The 19,409-nt window shown below is 47.4% G+C and overlaps 1 protein-coding gene across 7 annotated transcripts in view; it reads right to left on the bottom strand.

Moving 5' to 3' along the window:
- The window catches only part of Chd4 (chromodomain helicase DNA binding protein 4), a 36,772-nt gene extending 17,664 nt beyond the window's left edge, over positions 1–19,108 (bottom strand). For 3 of the 7 annotated variants that reach the window (XM_041631689.1, XM_041631695.1, XM_041631711.1), the window contains exons 1-22: positions 18,957–19,108; positions 17,961–18,139; positions 14,053–14,174; positions 13,644–13,859; positions 13,313–13,431; positions 12,931–13,172; positions 12,598–12,725; positions 12,260–12,395; positions 11,945–12,123; positions 11,510–11,749; positions 8,474–8,677; positions 8,157–8,362; positions 7,714–7,845; positions 7,540–7,636; positions 6,353–6,544; positions 5,222–5,422; positions 4,893–5,030; positions 4,516–4,637; positions 4,216–4,389; positions 3,586–3,727; positions 3,363–3,494; positions 3,134–3,251 (exon numbers count right to left, since the gene is read on the bottom strand). In XM_041631689.1, the coding sequence (XP_041487623.1) occupies positions 3,134–3,251; positions 3,363–3,494; positions 3,586–3,727; positions 4,216–4,389; positions 4,516–4,637; positions 4,893–5,030; positions 5,222–5,422; positions 6,353–6,544; positions 7,540–7,636; positions 7,714–7,845; positions 8,157–8,362; positions 8,474–8,677; positions 11,510–11,749; positions 11,945–12,123; positions 12,260–12,395; positions 12,598–12,725; positions 12,931–13,172; positions 13,313–13,431; positions 13,644–13,859; positions 14,053–14,174; positions 17,961–18,060 (3,340 nt within the window). In that variant the 5' untranslated portion in view covers positions 18,061–18,139; positions 18,957–19,108. The remainder of the gene's footprint in view (positions 1–3,133; positions 3,252–3,362; positions 3,495–3,585; positions 3,728–4,215; positions 4,390–4,515; positions 4,638–4,892; positions 5,031–5,221; positions 5,423–6,352; positions 6,545–7,539; positions 7,637–7,713; positions 7,846–8,156; positions 8,363–8,473; positions 8,678–11,509; positions 11,750–11,944; positions 12,124–12,259; positions 12,396–12,597; positions 12,726–12,930; positions 13,173–13,312; positions 13,432–13,643; positions 13,860–14,052; positions 14,175–17,960; positions 18,140–18,956) is intronic. The other 4 variants (XM_041631736.1, XM_041631718.1, XM_041631703.1 and 1 more) reach the window with 4 other exon arrangements.
- Between the last annotated feature and the right edge of the window lie 301 nt (positions 19,109–19,409).

Genomic DNA, 19,409 nt, shown 5'->3' with positions numbered 1-19,409 from the left:
GATCAGAAATCCAAGCACTAATATCATAAAGGAAGGGGTGGGGGATGAAAAGTCAGTTAAGAAGTTTCCTATCTAACCATGGTGTAAAGAGTAGGATCTAGGGGCTGGAGAGATGGCTCAGTGGTTAAGAGCACTGGCTGCTCTTCCAGAGGTCCTGAGTTCAATTCCCAGCAACCACATGGTGGCTCACAACCATCTGTAATGAGATCTGGTGACCTCTTCTGGTCTGTAGGCATACATGCAGACAGAATACTGTATATATAATAAATAAATAAATAAATCTTTTAAAAAAAAAAAAGAGTAGGATCTACCCTTGGATCTCAGTGTGCACCTGGGACTGGATCCTCAAATAGAAAAAGAACATTAAGAGAAAAACTGGTGACACTCAGGATCTATAGTTCTTTGACAGTATGACTCAATATTAACTTCCTACCACGGTCACATAAATTCTTTGATTTTTGTTGAGTTTTTGGGGTTTTTCCGTTTGTTTTTTTGGGACAGAGTCTCATGTAGATCAGACTGGTCTTGAACTCTCTAGACAGCCGAGGATAACTGAACTTCCTGTTTCCACCTGCCTCTGCTTCCCAACACTGAGATTACAGTTAAGTGTCACCATACTTTAAGTAGTGCTGGGAATGGAATCCAGGGCAAACATTCTAACAATTGAGTTACATCCCCAAACAGCCCCTCCCACCTCTGTTTTGTGTGCATTTGTGTGCCAGTATATGTGAGTGTACTCTTCAGCACCTACATGGAGGTCAGAGGACAAAGCTTGTCTTCCCCTTCCACTATGTGACTCCTAGACATAGAAACTCAGGTAAACAAGCTTGGCACCTTTACCTACTGAATCATCTCACTGGCCTTTTATAAAAGTATTTTTAAATTACACTTATTTTGTATATATACATGCATGTGCACATATGTATAGTCAGAGGACATCTTGCAGAAGTTGGTTCTTTCTACCATGTGGGTACCAGGATAGAAATCAGAGAGACATGCTTGGTAGCAAGTACCTTCGCCTGCTAGCCATCTCACTGGCCCTTTTTCCCCACTTCTAGACAGGGCTTATATACTACATGTAGCCCAGATATCCTTGAATTATTTTTAAATATTTTTACTATTATTTATTTATTTATGTACTTGTTTGTTTACTTTTGGTTTTTGAGACAAGGTTTCTCTGTAGCTTTGCAGCCTGTCCTAGAACTAGCATTCGTAGACCAGGTTGGCCTCAAACTGCCAGTCCAGATCTGCCTGTCTCTGCCTCCTGAGTACTAGGATTGAAGGGTGCACCACCATTTCCCAGCTATTTTTTTATATGCATGTTTTCCCTTTGTATGTCTGTGTACAGCATATGTGCACTGCCGGGAGAAACCACAAAAGGATGCTGAATACCCCGAAACTGGAGTTAGAGAGTTGTGAGCTGCCACACGGGTGCTGAGAAATCAAACCCAGGTCTTCTGGAAGAATAGCCAATGCTCTTTATCAAGTGCTGAGATTACATGCATATGCCACCAAGCACTGGAAGTTGTTATTATTAAGAGCAGCAGGTTAATTCTGTATTGTTTTACAACTTTTAAGTCTAAAATATTTTAAATAACCAGGACAGCCAAAGACCCTGTCTCAAAAAATAACAATTAAAGTTTGGGGAAGGGGTAGTTGCATCTACTGAGATAGAGAAGTCTACCACATATTTGAGCTTCAACAAATCTGACCCTTGGGGCTAGAGATAAAGAGCACTCTCTGCTCTCACAGAGGACCTAGGTTCAGTTCTTATCAGGTGGCTCATAACTCCAGACACCTCTTTAGGCACCTGTACATACACGCTACACATACAGACAAGTAGGTAAACATATACATAAATAAAAATAAATTGAAAAATAAAACTAATCTATCCCTTCTTTCAGTCTTGGGATATAATTAATAGAGAAAAGACTCCAAGGGGAAGGTAAGAAAATAGAGCTAATCCAATTCTTTCTTCAAAAGCTTTCCTCCTCCATATCAATTGACCAAGACCCAAAAGAACTACTGAGAAAACAGGTGCACAAGAATAAGCTGGCTCCACAGTTAAGAGAACTGGCTGTTCTCCCAGAGGATCTGGGTTCAATCCCAGCATCCACATGGGAGTTCACAAACAGCTATAACTCCAGTTCAAGGGGATCCAATGCCTTCTTCTGGCCTCTACAGGTACTACATACCTGTGGTACACAGACACACATGCAGATAAAACACCCACACACAAAATAAAATCTTAAAAAACAAACCAGTAGGGGGCCAGTGAGATGGCTCAGCAGGCAAAGATGCTTTGATATCTGTGTTCAATTCCAAGGACTCATATGGTAGAAGGGGAGAACCAATTCCTGTAAGTTTTCCTGTACTCCCACATCTGTGCCATGGTACACAAGTGTGCAGACGCAGTTGTAAGCACACATGAATGCATGTACACATTACAGAAAATAAAGTGATCACTCCAGAGATACAAGAAAAATGATTGAGACTGGACGGGTACATGCCTTTAATCCTAGCACTTAAAGGCAGGTTCATCTCTGCATTTGAGTCCAGCCTGGTCTACAGAGTTTCAGACCAGCAAAGGATACATAGTAAGACTCTGTTGCTCTTACAGAGAGAGGACTTGGGTTCAATTCCCAGCACCAAGATGGTAGCTCACAACTGTCTGTAACTCCAGTACCTAGGCACACACATGGTGTACATACTTACATGCAGGCAAAACACTCACACACAAAAAGTAATCTCTGTTGTTTTTGGGGAGGTTCTGAGAGAAAGGATTTCGACATAATCTACCTGTTTTGAAACTCACTATGTAAACCACCTGGCCTGGTACTCAAGAATTAAAGGCATGTGCCACCACCACCCAGCAAACATATATGGTGGCACATGCCTTTATTCCCAGCACTTGAGAGGCAGAGGCAGGCAGATCTCTGTGAGGTCAAGGCCAACCTGGTCTACAAGAGCTAGTTTCAGGACAGGCTCCAAAGCTACAGAGAAACCCTGTCTCAAAAAGCCAAAAAAAAAAAAAAAAAAAAGAAAGAAGGAAGTTAGGAAGAAAGGAAGAAGGGAGGCGAAGAAAAAGAAGAAAAGAAAATGATTGCCTGGAAATAAGCCATTCCTCTCTTACCATTGAAGCGATCAATAGCCTCCTGACGCATATTCCCAGTGATCCCACCATCAATGCGTTCATATTTATAACCTTCATGTTCTAAAAAATCCTCTAGCAAGTCCAACATCTTGGTCATCTGTAAAAGGAACAGGTGAATTAATTATAGAGCTGGTAGGTGATAATCCCTCTTCTCAGTCACTAGGGCTGTCCCACCACTGTCTCTGCACTTCTAGTTGGGCCCACATACCTGGGAAAAGATGAGTACACGATGCCCTCCCTCCTTAAGGTTCTTAAGCATCTTCTGTAGCAGCAACAATTTCCCAGACGCTCTGATTAGGGCACTACCATCATACATGCCATTGGGCATCTTAGGGGCTTCCTGATGACAGAAGCAAAGGAAAGCATATTGAAAGAAAGCTCACAAGGAGGAGTTAGCAATCGAGGGAAAACAAAGAGGTGGTTCATCTTACCATTGCCGCCACAGGGAAGAGGTAAGGGTGGTTGCAGCACTTCTTAAGATCCATTACCACATTCAGTAAGGAAACCTGGTTGCCACCACCTCGAGCATTAAGTGCTTCAAAATTCCGCGTGAGAATATACTTGTAGTACTTTCTATATGAACAAGACACAAGGACAGGTTGGACTCAAGGCTTTAAATGACTGCTGCAACCCAACAGCCTGAGCTCATCTTTCAGCACTCCTCCCTGTGGGGCTAAGTAACAAGCACTAGCCACACAATCATCATGTTAGACACAGGAAGGTATAACTAAGAACTACAAATGCCAGCTCCCAGGAATCAGGTTTCTTCAGGCCCTGCTTGCTCCTGTCACCAGATGCCTAGAGGTTACATGGGAGAAACCCTTGGCAAAATGGCAGCGTCTAACTGGATTACAAGACTGAATTTGGGCCGGGCGGTGGTGGCGCACGCCTTTAATCCCAGCACTCGGGAGGCAGAGGCAGGCGGATCTCTGTGAGTTCGAGACCAGCCTGGTCTACAGAGCTAGTTCCAGGACAGGCTCCAAAACCACAGAGAAACCCTGTCTCGAAAAAAAAAAAAAAAAAAAAAAGACTGAATTTGGGCTTCCACACTTCACACTCACTTCTGCATAGGGCTCAGCTCCACGCGCACAATCAGTTCTGTCTTGGATGGCATATTCTTGAATACATCAGCTTTGAGCCGCCGCAACATGTGAGGCCCCAGCATGTCATGTAGTTTTTTAATCTGGTCCTCTTTAGCAATGTCAGCAAACTCCTCCAAGAAGCCTTCCAAATTGCTTCAGAAAAAGAAAAAAAATAGAGTTATCGGTGAGAGAGAAACGAAGAAATGAAAATAATAGAGGAGATGGGCACCAAGAAGAATTGAAGCAGAACCATGGACTGACTATGATAAACACACTTACTGGAATCTCTCAGGGGTGAGAAAGTTGAGCAGATGAAACAATTCCTCCAGATTGTTTTGTAATGGAGTCCCAGTTAGCAACAGCTTGTGCTGTAGTGAGTAACCATTCAAAACTCGAAAGAACTGGTGAAGAGAGATGAAATCAAGAAATCAGGGTACCAATATACCGACAAAATCCCAAGCTGTCTTACTGTTCGGTGAAATGAGTCTCTCAGCCCACAGCCAGCCACAATCTTAAAGGCCTGGCCACAGAAGTGCTACCACAGGTAAGGAAGGAAACAAAGACCATTTTTCCTTTCTTCTTTACTTAGGTTTTGTTCAAAGAGATGATGCTCCCAAAGACTAAATCTGGAGACTATCACCTCCCTACCTACTTACCTTAGATTGATTATTCTTCAGACGATGGGCTTCATCCACAATGAGGCAGGCCCAATCAATAGAACCTAAGATGGCCATATCAATGGTGATCAATTCATAGGAGGTCAGTAAAACATGAAACTTCACAGATGCTTCTTTCTGCAGAAGATGAGTTGGTTATTCATTACTGTCCACTCCTCCAGTATCAGCACATCCAGGGACAGGTGAGCTTTCCCTGGTCCCAGAGCTATTGTTTTTTGCCTTACCCAGAGATCAGGTGAAGCAGCAAACTAAGCCCAAAGCACTGAATCCCTCTCACACACTACCCTCTTCCTCCCCCACTGAAATACCTTCATTCGGGAGGCCTTCTTGCCACCACGAATGGCATTGTCTTCAAAGGAAAACTCATTCTCCCTGATGATAGCACGGCTGTCCTTGTCACCCACATAGGTTACCACGTACATATCAGGAGCCCACATCTCAAACTCTCGCTCCCAGTTGATGATGGTAGAAAGAGGAGCACTAACTAAGAAGGGGCCTTTGGAATGACCCTAGGAGGAAGAAAGCAGACAGAATCAGAACTAAGAGAACCATCATCTTAAACCCCAGACTCACATCTCTCCCTGACCCTCAGTCAAACTGAGGCCTGACACCTGCACCACTGCCCCACCCATCATTCTTATTACAAAAGATATCTGATCCTCTTTTCCAAAAAGCAACGGCTCACCTTGACCTTCAAAGTCACACTCTTCCACCAAGACTTTCCCTACCACTAAGTCCAACCACAATTCTGTTTACCTCAAAACACATGCATTCCCCATTCCCCAGGACAGCAGATATACTAAGTCTACCATGGCTCCATTCCCATAATATTTCCGCCGTAGGATCTAAAGAGATGGTTCACTGGTTAAGAATACTGGCTGCTCTTGCAGAGGACCCCTGTTCAGATCCCAGGACCCACATGATGGCTCACAGTCTGTAACTCCAGCTTTAAGAGATCTGACAATCCTCTTCTGGCCTCCACAGACACTGCACAAAGGTGGTGTACAGACATGAATGAGTGAAATGAAATTCATGCCCTGGCAATGCTGAACTTGTCCATATTGGGTTTCATGGTCTAAGTTGATAAGGGCGACTGACCAGGTCTCTTCCTCAAGAGGGCACCAGATCTCATTACAGATGGTAAGCCATCATGTTGTTGCTGGGAATTGAACTCGGGACCTTTGGAAGAGCAGGCAGTGCTCTTAACTGCTGAGCCCTCTCTCCAGCACAGATATACTAAAGGTACAACACCCACGCAAATAAAATTTTTTTAAAAAATATTAAGGAAAAATTTTCCATTGCAGACCTATATCTTCTTATCCCTGAGCAGTGTTCAAAGTCAGACTCCCTTCTTCCCTTCCTCTCTCTCCTCAAAGTACAAGAAAAGAATACAGCCACAAAATCCCCACACTAAAAACTAACATCTCTGCTGTCCTCACCTCCTTGTAGAGGGAGTAGAGAAAGACTGCTGTCTGCACAGTCTTCCCAAGGCCCATCTCATCAGCCAAGATGGTATCAGTGCCCTGAGCCCATGAGAAGCGGAGCCAGTTTAAGCCTTCCATTTGGTAGGGGTGCAGGGTTCCACCTGTGGCATCCAGGTACTCCGGCTGTCGCTCATACTTCACTGTTGGCTGTAGGACGAGAGAGAAGACAAGAGCTGGTAAAGAATTCCCTTTTTCCCATAAGACAGCAGCTACTTCTTCCTTTACATGGCCTCACTAGATTATTTTTTCCCCAAGAGCTAAAAGAAAAACAACAACAGCAACAAAAACCCTTAATGAAGCCAGGCATGGTAGCACCTGCCTGTATTCTAGTACTTCGGAGGCTGAGACATAAGAACTGGGTTCAAGCCAAATGGTGGTGGCGCACGCCTTTAAATCCCAGCACTCAGAAGGCAGAGGCAGGCGGATCTCTGTGAGTTGAAGGCCAGCCTGGTCTACCAGAGCTAGTTCCAGGACAGGCTCCAAAGCTACAGAGAAACCCTGTCTCAAAAAAAAAAAAAAAAAAAAAAAAAAGGACTGAGTTCAATATGAAAAGCAGGGCTGGAGATATGGTGAGCAGTTAAGAGCACTGGTTGCTCCTCCAAGACCCAGGTTCAACTCCCAGCACCCACATGGCAGCTCACAACTGTAATTCCAAGATCTGACACCCTCACACAGACTTACATGCAGGCCAAACACCAATACTATTAAAAGAATAAATTATTAAAAAATACTAGTATCAAAAACTCACTACCCATACACTAATTCCATTAGATCTGCCAGATAAGTAGGTGTGATGGCTGTACACATCAGCAATCACTTGGAAGGTGGAAACAGGAAGATCAGGAGTTCAAGGCCAGCCTCAGCTATAAGAGACCCTGTCTTTCTCAAATAAATAAACCCTTGTGTATAAGATCACTCCCTAGATAATATTTACCCTCACACACAATATCCCTTTTGTGGGTTTTTTTTTCTGATGGTGAAGAAAGAAATCCCAGCGTATTCTGGTTTATACACCTGTGCAGAGGCAGGATATGAAGCCTCTAGAACACCAGAGCTAGAGCCATCTGTATACCATGAGACTATAGCTGGCAAGACTTCTGCCACCCAACAAATGATGCCCTTCCTCTTCCACACCAACTCACATCAACAGTTGGAGTCTCCGGAGGCCTCTCCAGTTTCCGAAGCTTTACCTTCTTGAGCTTCTTTCCCGGCCGTCCTTCCTCACCCCTCATTAACTCCCTGGGAATGAGAACATACCACAGCTGCCTAGGGGTCCTTGCAGGAGAGCAGCTCTACTCTTCTCTCCAATCACCTACCTGTGATTCCAGTAGCTCTGCTTGAACAGGTCATAGTCCTGTATCTCCACATCCTCACTCTCCCAAGATGCCTGGTCATAGGGTAAGTCTCGCCACTTGATTAAGTAGTGAACATGGCCCTTCTTGTCCACACTACAAGGTCAATAAAGAAAAACTCCTCAGAGCCAGAAAGCAACTTTCCTCACCTCTTCAGTCAGCTCTTAAAACACTGGCAAAATCATTCTAAATGTGCAGAATCTACAGGTCCTTGGAGCCTCAATGATATCTGTCTTTGTACCACTAATCTCTAATTTATACTCTCCCTATAGGCCAAATTCCAGGACTCAGTCACTGAATTATAGAATGTCTCCTGAGCTTAAGTCAGGGGCAATGTCCACTCTTAACCCCTTTAGTAAGAGCCACTCCTCCATGGGCACACTACCTCCGTGGAGCCAAAGTAGTACCTGTGGTTGAGGATTCGGTGGATCATCATCCATTCCGGTTTTATTCCATAGCGATAGAAGCGCTCTTCCATTTCTGCAAACTTAGGGTCCTTGTTCTTTCGCTTTCGGCTCTTTTCTTCATCTCCACCAAAGTCCCCAGAAGGTGGCTCATCCATATCATTCTTCCGCTGATAGTTTCGGAACATCACCTGACAGTGCAGCTCCAGCTGGGAGCAGAAAGAGAAAGTAAACCATCCTGCATCTCTATCTAGTCTGCTATTAAAAGGCTGTTTTCTCACTACTTCTGCCCCCACATGGACAGCCTGTCCCAGGCTTACCTGCAGTTCTGATACCCAGGAACAGTGCCAGTAAGACATGCCTTGCCATTTCACAAAGAACTGCCTCTCTGGCCGCCCCTCCAAAGGTTTGGGAGAGGGAGTATTAGGATCAGCATCTGGAGGCCGAGGCACTGGAGTGGGAGATGGTGGCTGGCCCCACTTCCAAATTAGGATCTTCTGCACTTTGCCCTTAAGAGCTGGACACTGAAAAAGAGACCACTTTATCTCACTTTAAAACCACAGAGAGATGTATGAAATTCCCCAAGAATTAATAAACATTAATGTTTATGGGTGGATGGGTAAGAGCACTTGCTGCACAAGTAAGAGAACATGAGTTCAAATGGCCAGCATTTGGAGAGATTAAACTTGCTGGTCTTCCAGAGGAACCAGATTTGATTCCCAGCATTCACGTGTGGCTAACAATCACTTGTAACTTCAGTTCCAGGGGATCTGACACCCTCTTCTGTCACATGGCATATATACACACACACACAGCAAAACGCCCATCATAAACAAGTCACCAGCACCCACATCGACAGCCATACATAGTCATGCACTCCAGTACCAGGGGAGCAGAGACAGAAGGATCCCAGGAGCTTGGTGGCTGCCAGCTAGGCTTACCAAGATTCTTTTCAAAGGAATAAGTGGAATAATAGAGTAGAACACTGCAGCTCTCCTGACAGGCAGAGGCCTGGATCCCTACACATACACACATACACACACACACACACACTGACTTTTTTTTTCTTTTCAGATAATTCTTAACTGTAGAGCCCTAACTGACCTCAAATTCAATATATAGACCAGACTGACCTTAAACTCAGAGTTCTGACTGTCTCTGCTAGAATTAAAAGATTGTACCATTACACCCAGAAAATAAAAATTAAAAACTATAGGGAGTCTGGTGACCTAAGTCCTTTATACCAGGACAGGGAAGGCAGAGGTAGGTAGATCTCTGTTCATTGAAGATCAGTCTATCTGTTTTACAGTGGGCTTCAGGTCAGCCATGGCTATAAAGTGGGACCCTAACAGAAAAAAACTTTCTAAATAATTAAAAACAAATTAGCAGTCAATCCCACAACTTTAATCTTGTCAATAAGTCATTAAGACCTCATGTCAAATAAACTCTAAACCCATGACCCTCCCTAGGTAAAAAAACTCTAGAATTTTCTCTCCCTTTCTGGATATCACAGAGCCTTAAAAATAAACAAACAAACAAATAAATAATAAAAAGCCAAGGGCCTGGTGGTGGCAGCTTATGCCTTTAACCCTAGCACTTGAGGGGAAGAGGCAGGCCAATTTTTAAATTCGAGGCCAGCCTGGTCTACAGAATGAGTTCCAGGATAGCCAGGGCTGTTACAAAGAGAAACCCTGTCTCAAAAAAACAAAAACAAAAACTAAAAAACCCAAAACCAACCAAACAAACAAACAAAAGGCCAAGAAACCATACTTTAAACAATAACCCAGAATAGCTGGGCAGAGAAAAGTCACAGAACTGGAGTCAAGCAATTCCCCATCTTAAACAACCTAAATGGGCTCTCGAAAAGTCTATGTCATCAAGAATTGAGGTAAGACATTAGGACTGAAATGAAGCTGGGCATAGTAATCTGAGCTTTACTCCTGATACTCAGGAAGATGAGGTAGGACAGTATGAGTTCAAGGCCAGCTTGGGATACATAATGAGGTCCTTGTCTCAAAAATAAAAGTTTAATGCAGCACTTGTGTACCAGAGCCAAGTTATGGGGCCAAACTAGGCTCTCATCAACAGAAGAATGAAGAAAATGTAGCATCATTTATACAATGCCATTCTTTTAGCTATAAAGAATAAAGTTATGTCATTTACAGGAAAATGGGTAAAAATGGCAATCATATAGTCAAATTAAGTCAGTCTTAGAAAAACAAGTTTTCGACGGGCGGTGGTGGCGCACGCCTTTAATCCCAGCACTCGGGAGGCAGAGACAGGCGGATCTCTGTGAGTTCGAGACCAGCCTGGTCTACAAGAGCTAGTTCCAGGACAGGCTCCAAAATGACAGAGAAACCCTGTCTCGAAAAACCAAAAAAAAGAAAAGAAAAAAGAAAAAAAAACAAGTTTTCTCTAATCTTTGAATCCTAAACTTAGAGGTACATAAATCCTGTATGTACAGAGGACACAACAGTAGACACAATCCTATTAAAGAGGAACAAAGGGCTGACGGGAAGGGGAAGAAACTTCAGTGCAGCAGGCAGGCAAGGGGCAATGACAGGCAGATCTGAGTTCAAGGCCAGCCAAGTCTCCATAGTTAAGTTCCAGGACAGGCAAGACATATAAAAACCCCTTCTCAAAACAACAATAAACAAAACAGGGTCCTGCAAGAGTATCAGTGCTCTTTATCACTCTCTCCAGCTCCCAAAATTAAAGTTTTTAAAGACAGGATCCCGTGTAGGGTTCATACCTATCATCCAGCACTCAGGAGACACCACGAATCCAAGGCCAGCTTGAGCTACACATAGTGAGTTCAAGGCCAGCTTGGACTACATCACTTCAAAACACCACCAAAACAAAACAAAAAAACAGGAATGATTACTCTAAACAAACTAGAACAGTACTTCATCCTGCTTCAGAGGACTATCAACTAAGACACTATCTCTTCTCTTCAGTTAATTTCACAGGAAATGGGGTCCCAAGACTAACTGAGAAAAGAAATTCCTGCCTCAGCTAGAAAATGTGTAGCAGGGGCTGGAGAGATGGCTCAGCGGTTAAGAGCATTGCCTGTTCTTCCAGAGGTCCTGAGTTCAATTCCCAGGAACCACATGGTGGCTCACAACCATCTGTAATGGGGTCTAATGCCCTCTTCCGGCCTGCCGGTATACATGCAGACAGAATATTGTATACATAATAAAGAGATAAATATTAAAAAAAAAAAAAAAAGAAAGAAAATGTGTAGCAGGTCTCCAATAACCTCTCCCCAACCTCAGTCTCACCATGCCTACAGAGAGCAAACCCTTGTGAGATATATGATACTGCTCCCACATCCCACCTTCACTGAAGTCACTTACAGTACAACGGGGACAGAGCCATTCGCCATTTGGGATCTCTGGCAGTGGGGGGTTCAGGCAGTGGATGTGGTAAGAAGAAGGGCAGGTGTCACAGCATAGCAGCTCCCCGCCATCTTTGCAGACTCGGCAGAACTCCATATGGTGGTCATCTTCCTCTTCTGGGTCTCCTCCAACTTCCTCAAGAATCTCCTCACCCTCAGAATTGTCCTCTTTAGCTTCCCACTGGATGCCCTCCTTCTCCTGCAATAAAAAACCAGAGATCAGATTATTACCACCCCCACCCCCTCCCCAAGCCAGAACCTACTCCATTGTTCCTTTAAATGTTTCCCAAAGCCAAAGACACTGCCATTTCTATTTCTACTTAGGCTTAAGGAAGCTTATCACCCCACCCTTTTCCTTAGGGGTACCCAGGGGCCACAGCAGCCAGGTACTCACACAATGTGGGCAGCTCCACTTGCCCTCGGGGGCCTTCTCCATGTCTGGGTCCAGGCACACCATATGGTAGGCTCGGGGGCAGGTATCACACAGGATGATCTCACCGCCTTGCTGGCACACCTCGCAATAGTCCTGGTGGTCTGTCTCATAACCATCCACAGCAGTCACCTCCTCCTCGCCTGGGCAAGGAAGAGGGAAAGCCCAATTATTAGAACAAAACCACCTCCCCCCAGCCCTGATCTCCTAAGGGAGATTCTTCCATGGCCATTCATTCCCACCTGTCCCATCACACATAAGTACAGAAAAGAAACACACCTTTCTTTTTCTTTTTAGTGGTCCGGAGTTTCTTGCGGCTCCGACTACTGCGGCTGGTAGAACCATCCGAAACAGAGTAGCTATTGATGCTGGCATCATCGAAGTCAGATTCCACATCTAAATCATCATCCTCACTCTGAAAAAAATGAGAAAAGAATAAAGTTAAAAGTCCAAGCCCAGGAAAGAATGGAAAGAACCCCAGCAAGAACTGTACAGAAGGAGCCTAGTCACACCTGTCTAAGGCAGTAAACCCCCCATTCTTACGTACCAGACAGAAAGCAACATCCTTTCCACCACACAACTCCCTCCTTCCCCAGTGGGATGGATCAGGTGCTCACCGAGGATCTCTTACGCTTGGAGCCGAAACCTCCCAACTTGATTTTCAGAGGAGCTACCTTCTTGGGTTTAGGCTTCTTGGCATCAGGCACTCGAGGGCTGCCTTTGGGCTTCCTCCGAGCGTTAGGACCTACAGTCAAGATACAGCCAAATGTGCAGCGTAAGGCAAGTGATGGGAGAACAAAGTCTTCACCTAAGCTTGCTCTACCCTACCTTATCTTCTAAATCTGAGGCTTACTCCTGCCTCTTGCCGCCTACCTTAGGGGCAATACAGCATTCCTATGCTGTCTTTTGTTTCCCAAGCCCACCCTGGACTCTTCATTAAATTCTTTTACCTTTGCCCTCCTTGGTCTTGGCCTTGCGAATAGGCACCTCCACAGGCGGAGGGGGAGGTGCAACTTCAGTAGCAGTCACCATGCTTTCCACCACAGCCACAGCTGCTGCAGCTGCAGCAGCCACTGAAGCTCCAGAGCTGCCTTTGAAGGGGTTGTTGGTACTGAACTCCCTCCACTTTGCACCCAAGACCATCATCATCTTGGAGACAGCAATCTTGGGATTTTTAGCAGCAATTAGGGGTCTGGTAAAGAAATGAACAAGAATAAGATGGACAAGAGTAAGAAAGATGGCCATGTATAAAAATAAAAGAGAAAAGGAAACAAAAAGAAATTCTAAAAGGAATCTTCTCCCTTTCCATTCCCTAAGATCCTCCTGACTTACCGGACAAACTGGCTGAAGGCCTTGTAGTTGGTGAGGGTACGGTAATCTTCCTCTGAGAAAACATGGTCAATGTCTTCCATGCCCCAGTCTTCCAAAAGCTGGGCAGATGATTTCGGTTCCTGCAGAGAGAACACAGTCAAGGATCTGCCTCCTACTACTGTCCACACTTGCTAAGAGAATGTGAGTTGAAACTATGACTTGCAAGAGCAGGGTAAAAGAGGGCTAGGATGAAATAATCACAACTATATGGAGAGATTGTGTTCTGAGGGCAGGATCTGGGAACAAGGGACAGGCACTAGCAGGAAAGAGGACAGGACAGCAGTCTTGGCACCTTTGAGTCATCGTCATCATCCTCTTCTTCTTCCTCCTCCTTCCGCTTGGACTTGCTCTTCTTTTCTTTCTTAGGTCCGAGCTTCTTCTTCTTCTTCTTGCCAGGAGTGTAGTCGCTGCCCTCACTGTCTGATCGCAGAGCCACCTCCTCCTCCTCCTCCACAAACTCTGGCCCTTCCCCAGAGCTGTCCCCCAGCTGCCGGCATAAGAGTAAACGCTGGAGCAAGGAAGGGGGAGAGGGAGACAGACACACATGCTACACACATGCTGACCTCAGGATAGTCCTGCAGCTCATCCCAGAACCTGACCCACAGCTCCAGAAGGAGAAACACCCTCAGGCCTACAAGGGCTCTCGGAGTACCTCCTTCTTCCTTTCTCTCACTCCCCAGAACACTCAGTCACCCACTTACCTCCTTCTTTTGGCGCTTGCTCTTAGGGATTTTAGGGTCTCGAGGTTTCTTAGGCTTTTTCTTCTTCTTAAGCTTTGGAGTCTCCGCTTCTGACAAATCTTCTTCTGGGTCTTCTTCATTTTCTACATGCATTTGGCAAAGTGGGGCAGACAGGGAAAAGAGCAACGGCAGAAGATTAAGGATCTAATTCAGAGGGTTAGACTGTCTCTGCCCATTTCTCATCACAGACTCTCCTAAAGAGAACTACTACACTACACAGAAAGGAGCTGACAGCCAGCACAGAGACAGACAGAGAGAGCTGGCTAGCCCTGAAACAAACCTGCCAGGCTAGAGCAGGCCCACCTCGGCAGCTGTCCAGGCCCCTACCTCCTCTCCTCACCACAGAACTGCCTACAGAACTAGATCCAGGTCTCCCACAAAGTGGCCAAACGGCCCATACAACAGAGGCAAGGGAAGACTAACCAGAGGCACTGAACACAAACTCAGTTCTCACCACATCACCCCAGATCAAATACCAGGTTCAGGGTCTGAGAAATCACACCTTTACCAAACCCCTTTGAGATTATCACTGCTCAGAACCACCAGAATCTCCCCAGTCCAGATTCAGTTTCCAGTTCAACTTCATACCCATTCCCAGTTTCCTTTCTCCATCTCTAGTTCTACTGTTTCTTTCCAGCTTTCTCCTGGGTCAGGCGACTCTTCTCCCTAGGGGCCCCCGGAATCAGCCCAGCTGTCACCATCTCCCCTTCCCAACCCCCCTCCCATCTGGCTCCACCTCCTTCCCTGGCTAGAAGCACACACAAAGCCTGGGTAACACAGGGGCTCCTGGACAAGGATAGGTAGAAAGGGGCACAGAGGGAGACGGCTAGGAGGTAGCATTCTTTGTATCAGACATGTACACCAGCTACCAGTTCCCTCCTCCCTCTTTTCGCTCTCTTCCCAAGCCACCCCCGCCCAAGAAGGGGGGAGTAGGAAAGAGAGGAGAGAGAAGGGAGTGCCTCACCCACTGAAGAGAAGGAAAATGGCTCCTGACCGCAGAAGCCAGCCCAGGGCACCTAGTGCCAACATAGGACAGACAGGAAGTGGCGGGGAGGGGGTGGAGCCGACAGAAGTACACAGAGCAAAGAGTACCCTCAAAGAAAACTTCTCAAATTATTACCTGGCCCTAGGTCCAAAGCCAATGATCTCTACTACCTACTCAAGCACGGCACCGTTTGTAAGTGTTCACCCTAAAGCTCCAGGCAAGCAAACCAAGACAGCATGAAGAAGGATACTATTTGAAGGACTGTACTCAATCTTAATTTTTTTTAAGACATTACAACTAAGAAATAACAAGGACTCAGTGGAGGCTATCAAGCTATATGACCTTTTTCCCTTGAAGACACCTAAAAGCTTTAGCCTGAGGAATGAAGCCTACAACCAGTCTCAAAGTTCAGATCCCCAACAAAAATCCTATCCAATATATGGAAATCATGTTCAGACCACCAAAAAGTAGTAGGACCAAGAGAATAGCGCAAAAAAAAAAAAAAGTTCCCTTTAATCCCACACATACTCTTAGCTCATGAGCCCAGAAGTAGCCCTAAAATGATCCTGGCTCTTCCCTTCTGGAGTAAGGCAGCACAAGCCTCTGGTGTGCACTCATCCCAGGGTCAAGACCGCTTAGAAGGTCCCTCTCACTCTCCAATCATTGTCTTGGAGGCTCCTCCCCCAAGACCCTCACACTACCCTCTATCAGCCACATTTCCCTTCTTCATCTTTGCCTATAGAGAAGGGAGACAAGGACAAATTCATGGAAGCTGAGCAGATACCTTTCCATCCATACACAACCCTCAAACTCCTCAGGCAAATCACACGCCGAAATGATAAGCAACATGCTGTGTGAGATTGAGGGAGATTTGGGAAAGGGGCAGATTGGGTGTGTCAAGTGGAAAAACTGGGTCATGCTACATATTGGGGCAGAGTTCACACTGAGAGCCTGCAGCGCTCACACTAGACTTGGGAGGGAGGCCCTAGACCAGTGGGATAACAGAAGACTAATTTGGGGACCAACACTAGTGGGATAGCACTACTCATCTCGCCCTCACAAAGAATAGGCCTCCTCCTTCCCACCACCATCCCAGAAAGACGCAGAAATGTGCAGCCTTATGCCTCAGCGATGTGATGCAAATCTAAGTCTCTTATCCCAGTGGCCAAAGATATGAAGACTATCAGCTCTTGCTGAGAGTGGTGGCACAGGCCTTTAATCCCAGCACTCGGCAGGCAGAGGCAGGCGGTGTCTGTGAGTTCGAGGATAGAGCTAGTTCCAGGACAGCTCCAAAGCTACAGAGAAACCCTGTCTCGAAAGATTAAAAACAAACAAACAAACAAAAAAAAAAAACAGCTCTCTTAAATGGTCTCAGACTGAAGTGAAGAATTCCAAGTTAGAAAATGTCAAATTTGCTGGGCAGTGGTGGCAAACACCTTTAATCTCAGTACTCGTGAGGCAGAGACAGGTTGATCTCTTTGAGTTTGAGGCCAGCCCAATCTACAAAGTTAATTCCAGGACAGCCAGAGCTACACATAGTGAGACCCTGTCTTGAAAGAAAAAAAAAGGAAAAGGCAAATTTGAAAAGCATTTCTTCTGGAAACCTCAAATTCCAGTTGGATCTAAGGAAAAGGCACAAGTGGAAACCATGTCATAAAAAAACAAAAACAGGCCAGACTGTGGTGGTGAATGTCTTTAATCCCAGCACTTGGGAGGCAGGTGGATCTCTGAGAGTTCGAGACCAGCTTGGTCTACAGAGCAGATGTCAGGACTATTACACTGAGAAAATCAGAAACAACAAAAACAAAATACCAGGACCACCAGACTCGAGAATGATGCAGCTGTGTGTATAAAGAAATGGTACTAGTGGAGAGAGGCTTGCTTTTTTTTTTTAATTTAAATTTTAATTTTTTAAGTGAACAGAGAGTCACAAATAAAACAATAGGTATCTTAACTAAGGGGCTCTGAATAAGGAGACAAGTGGAAGACATCCACTTAAAAGCATGACATCAACCATCACTTGAGGACAGGCACTCAGGCAGGCTAGTTATAACTATACGGGTTTGGCCAGTCCAGGGAGCCACCCCAAAACACTGATAGTGCAAAAGCCCTAACACACCCACACAAACACCTCACACCACAAAGCCAGACCCCAAACTACCTCAGAGTGGCCAAAGCCTCTGGGGAAGAGGCCAGGCTTATGTCCACACCAGGGAAAAGGAGTCCCTTCTCTCTGCCTCTCCTCACTAGTCTACTGCATTCTCCCTTAACCCTCCCCATCCTTTCCCCACTTAAAAAATTCCAATAATCTGCCTAGCTCAAAGTTCTCTAGATCCGATAAGGAGCGAGATTCAAACTTCACACTCTTGAAACAGCGCAAAAAACCGGTAACTGATTACAAGCTAAAAATAATCGGACAGAGAACAACCAACACTCCCCACTTTCTTTTCTCGAGAACAACCGCGGGATCACAGGCGCCTGGCAGGGCTCCTACAACAGAAATCTTAACGCACCCCATGTCACCAGCAGAGTCTCCAAGAGTCCGGGCCACCTGCATTCCTAAGAACCTGCACCAGGTACTGCCTGCTAACCCAGAGAGCTCCCTCAACTGGGAACTGCAGAGTATTCCAGACAGCCTTGAGTACAGCTAGCTTACATCTGGGTCCGCGGTGCCCAAGAGGCACATGGCTTCCACCCCCCCAACGCACCCCCCCCCCCCCCCCCCACACACACACACGAGCTCCGCAGAAGAGAACCACTCCCTTCGGATGCCCTCCACCCTGGGCTCTGCACACAGGAGACAAGCAACGCACTCAGCCTCACTAAAGTCTCTAGAAAGATCAAACACCTCCTTCCTGCCCTGGGCCCTCTGGGAAGATGTTACCTGGATGGGGTGGGGGCAGGCTGTTGTTCAGAAGTGCATCCATATCCTCCTCCTCACTGCCCGCTGAGCAGGGGGACGGGGAGCCCAGGCCCGACGCCATCCCCTTCCGCTCCCCGGCCAGGGAATTGGCCCAGCTGCTCCTGCCTGCGGCCTGGGGCCCTCTACACTGGCCCGAGTCACTGTGCGGGGGAGGGGGGAGAACAGTGAGTGACGCGCAGTCCCCCTCCCCCACCCGCTCTTTCCGCCCCCCTGGCCCTGCCACCTTAGCCGAGCACCCGAATCACTCAGGCTGAACTTAGTTCCACACTCTTCGGGGACAGCCTGTGAGCAAGCTCCCCAGCAGAAGCCCCCAAGAAGAGGGAGCGATGCCCCCGAGGTCGGGCTGGTGCATGGCGGGGAGGGGGACAAGCAGGGCAAGACTAAGCAAGGAGTGACTGGGGAAGGGGTCCGAGCGGCGAGGCGCAGCGGGGGTCAGGGGAGGCGGCCGGCGCTCGGGGACACAAGGTCACTTGGGAGTGGGGGGGCACCTCTCTGAGCCCGGGGAGGGGCCAGTCCCCAGACAGGGCAGCTCTCCAAAGGCTGTCCTCTGGGACAACTCAGGTTCTCTTCCGGAACAGCGGGGACCAGGGGGCGTGGAGGCTCGGGCGCTCCGGGGTCCCCAGGAGTCGGGACGCCGGCGGAAAGCGAGCTCCCACCGAGAAGGGGGCCGGGCCACGTGTCCCGGGGGGCTAGTGAGGAAAGGGCGAGGGGCGGGCGCCCGGCATTGTGGGAGGCCGAGCTCGGGAGAGGGGCGCGGGGAGCACGACTCCCTCAGGGCAGGGCGACGCCTGAGGGCAACCCGGACGCCTCAGGAGAGAAGGAACAGGGTCGGCTCCCTGGCCGGGGGACGGCCCGCGGGCCCCGGGACGCCTGAGGAAGGGACAGGTGAAGGAACGACCCCCTGGATGATGTCGGGCTGTGAGAGACGTCTCTCCCAGAGCCTCGCGCTCTCCTCACCCTACAGCCGCCTCAGGTCGCGCTGGGTCTCGCCGGTGTCACTCCCGCTCCGGCTCCTCCTCACAGCGGCCGAAGGGGGGAAAATGGCTCCGGCTCCGGCGTCGCCTCTTAAAGGGCCCGAAACACCGGCCGGGAAATCCCACCGCACAGGCCCCGCCCCCCGGACAGCCCATAATAACCTCAACCAACTCCAACCCCCCCCCCTCCACTACCGCCACCCTCCTCCCTAGGTCTCCCGGGCAACCCCCGCCCCCTCGTCGCTCAGGCAACCATTGGCCACGCCCCCGTCGAGCGCGCGCGCGCGTCACCCGGGCAACCGCCCACCTCCTGGCCATCCCATAATACACACGGACACCCCACATACACACACCCCGCCCCCAACACTCCATGCATATATATGCCCGGGGGCTACTGACATATACTGAAGACCTTTTACAAACTAAACCTGCTCCC

The sequence above is a fragment of the Microtus oregoni genome, unplaced genomic scaffold (genome assembly GCF_018167655.1).
Source record: "Microtus oregoni isolate MIOR12 unplaced genomic scaffold, Mior012 000002F_ref0000024, whole genome shotgun sequence".
Taxonomy (NCBI): domain Eukaryota; kingdom Metazoa; phylum Chordata; class Mammalia; order Rodentia; family Cricetidae; genus Microtus; species Microtus oregoni.
Note: the sequence above shows the minus strand (reverse complement) of the source record. Positions and strands in the feature narration are given on the sequence as shown.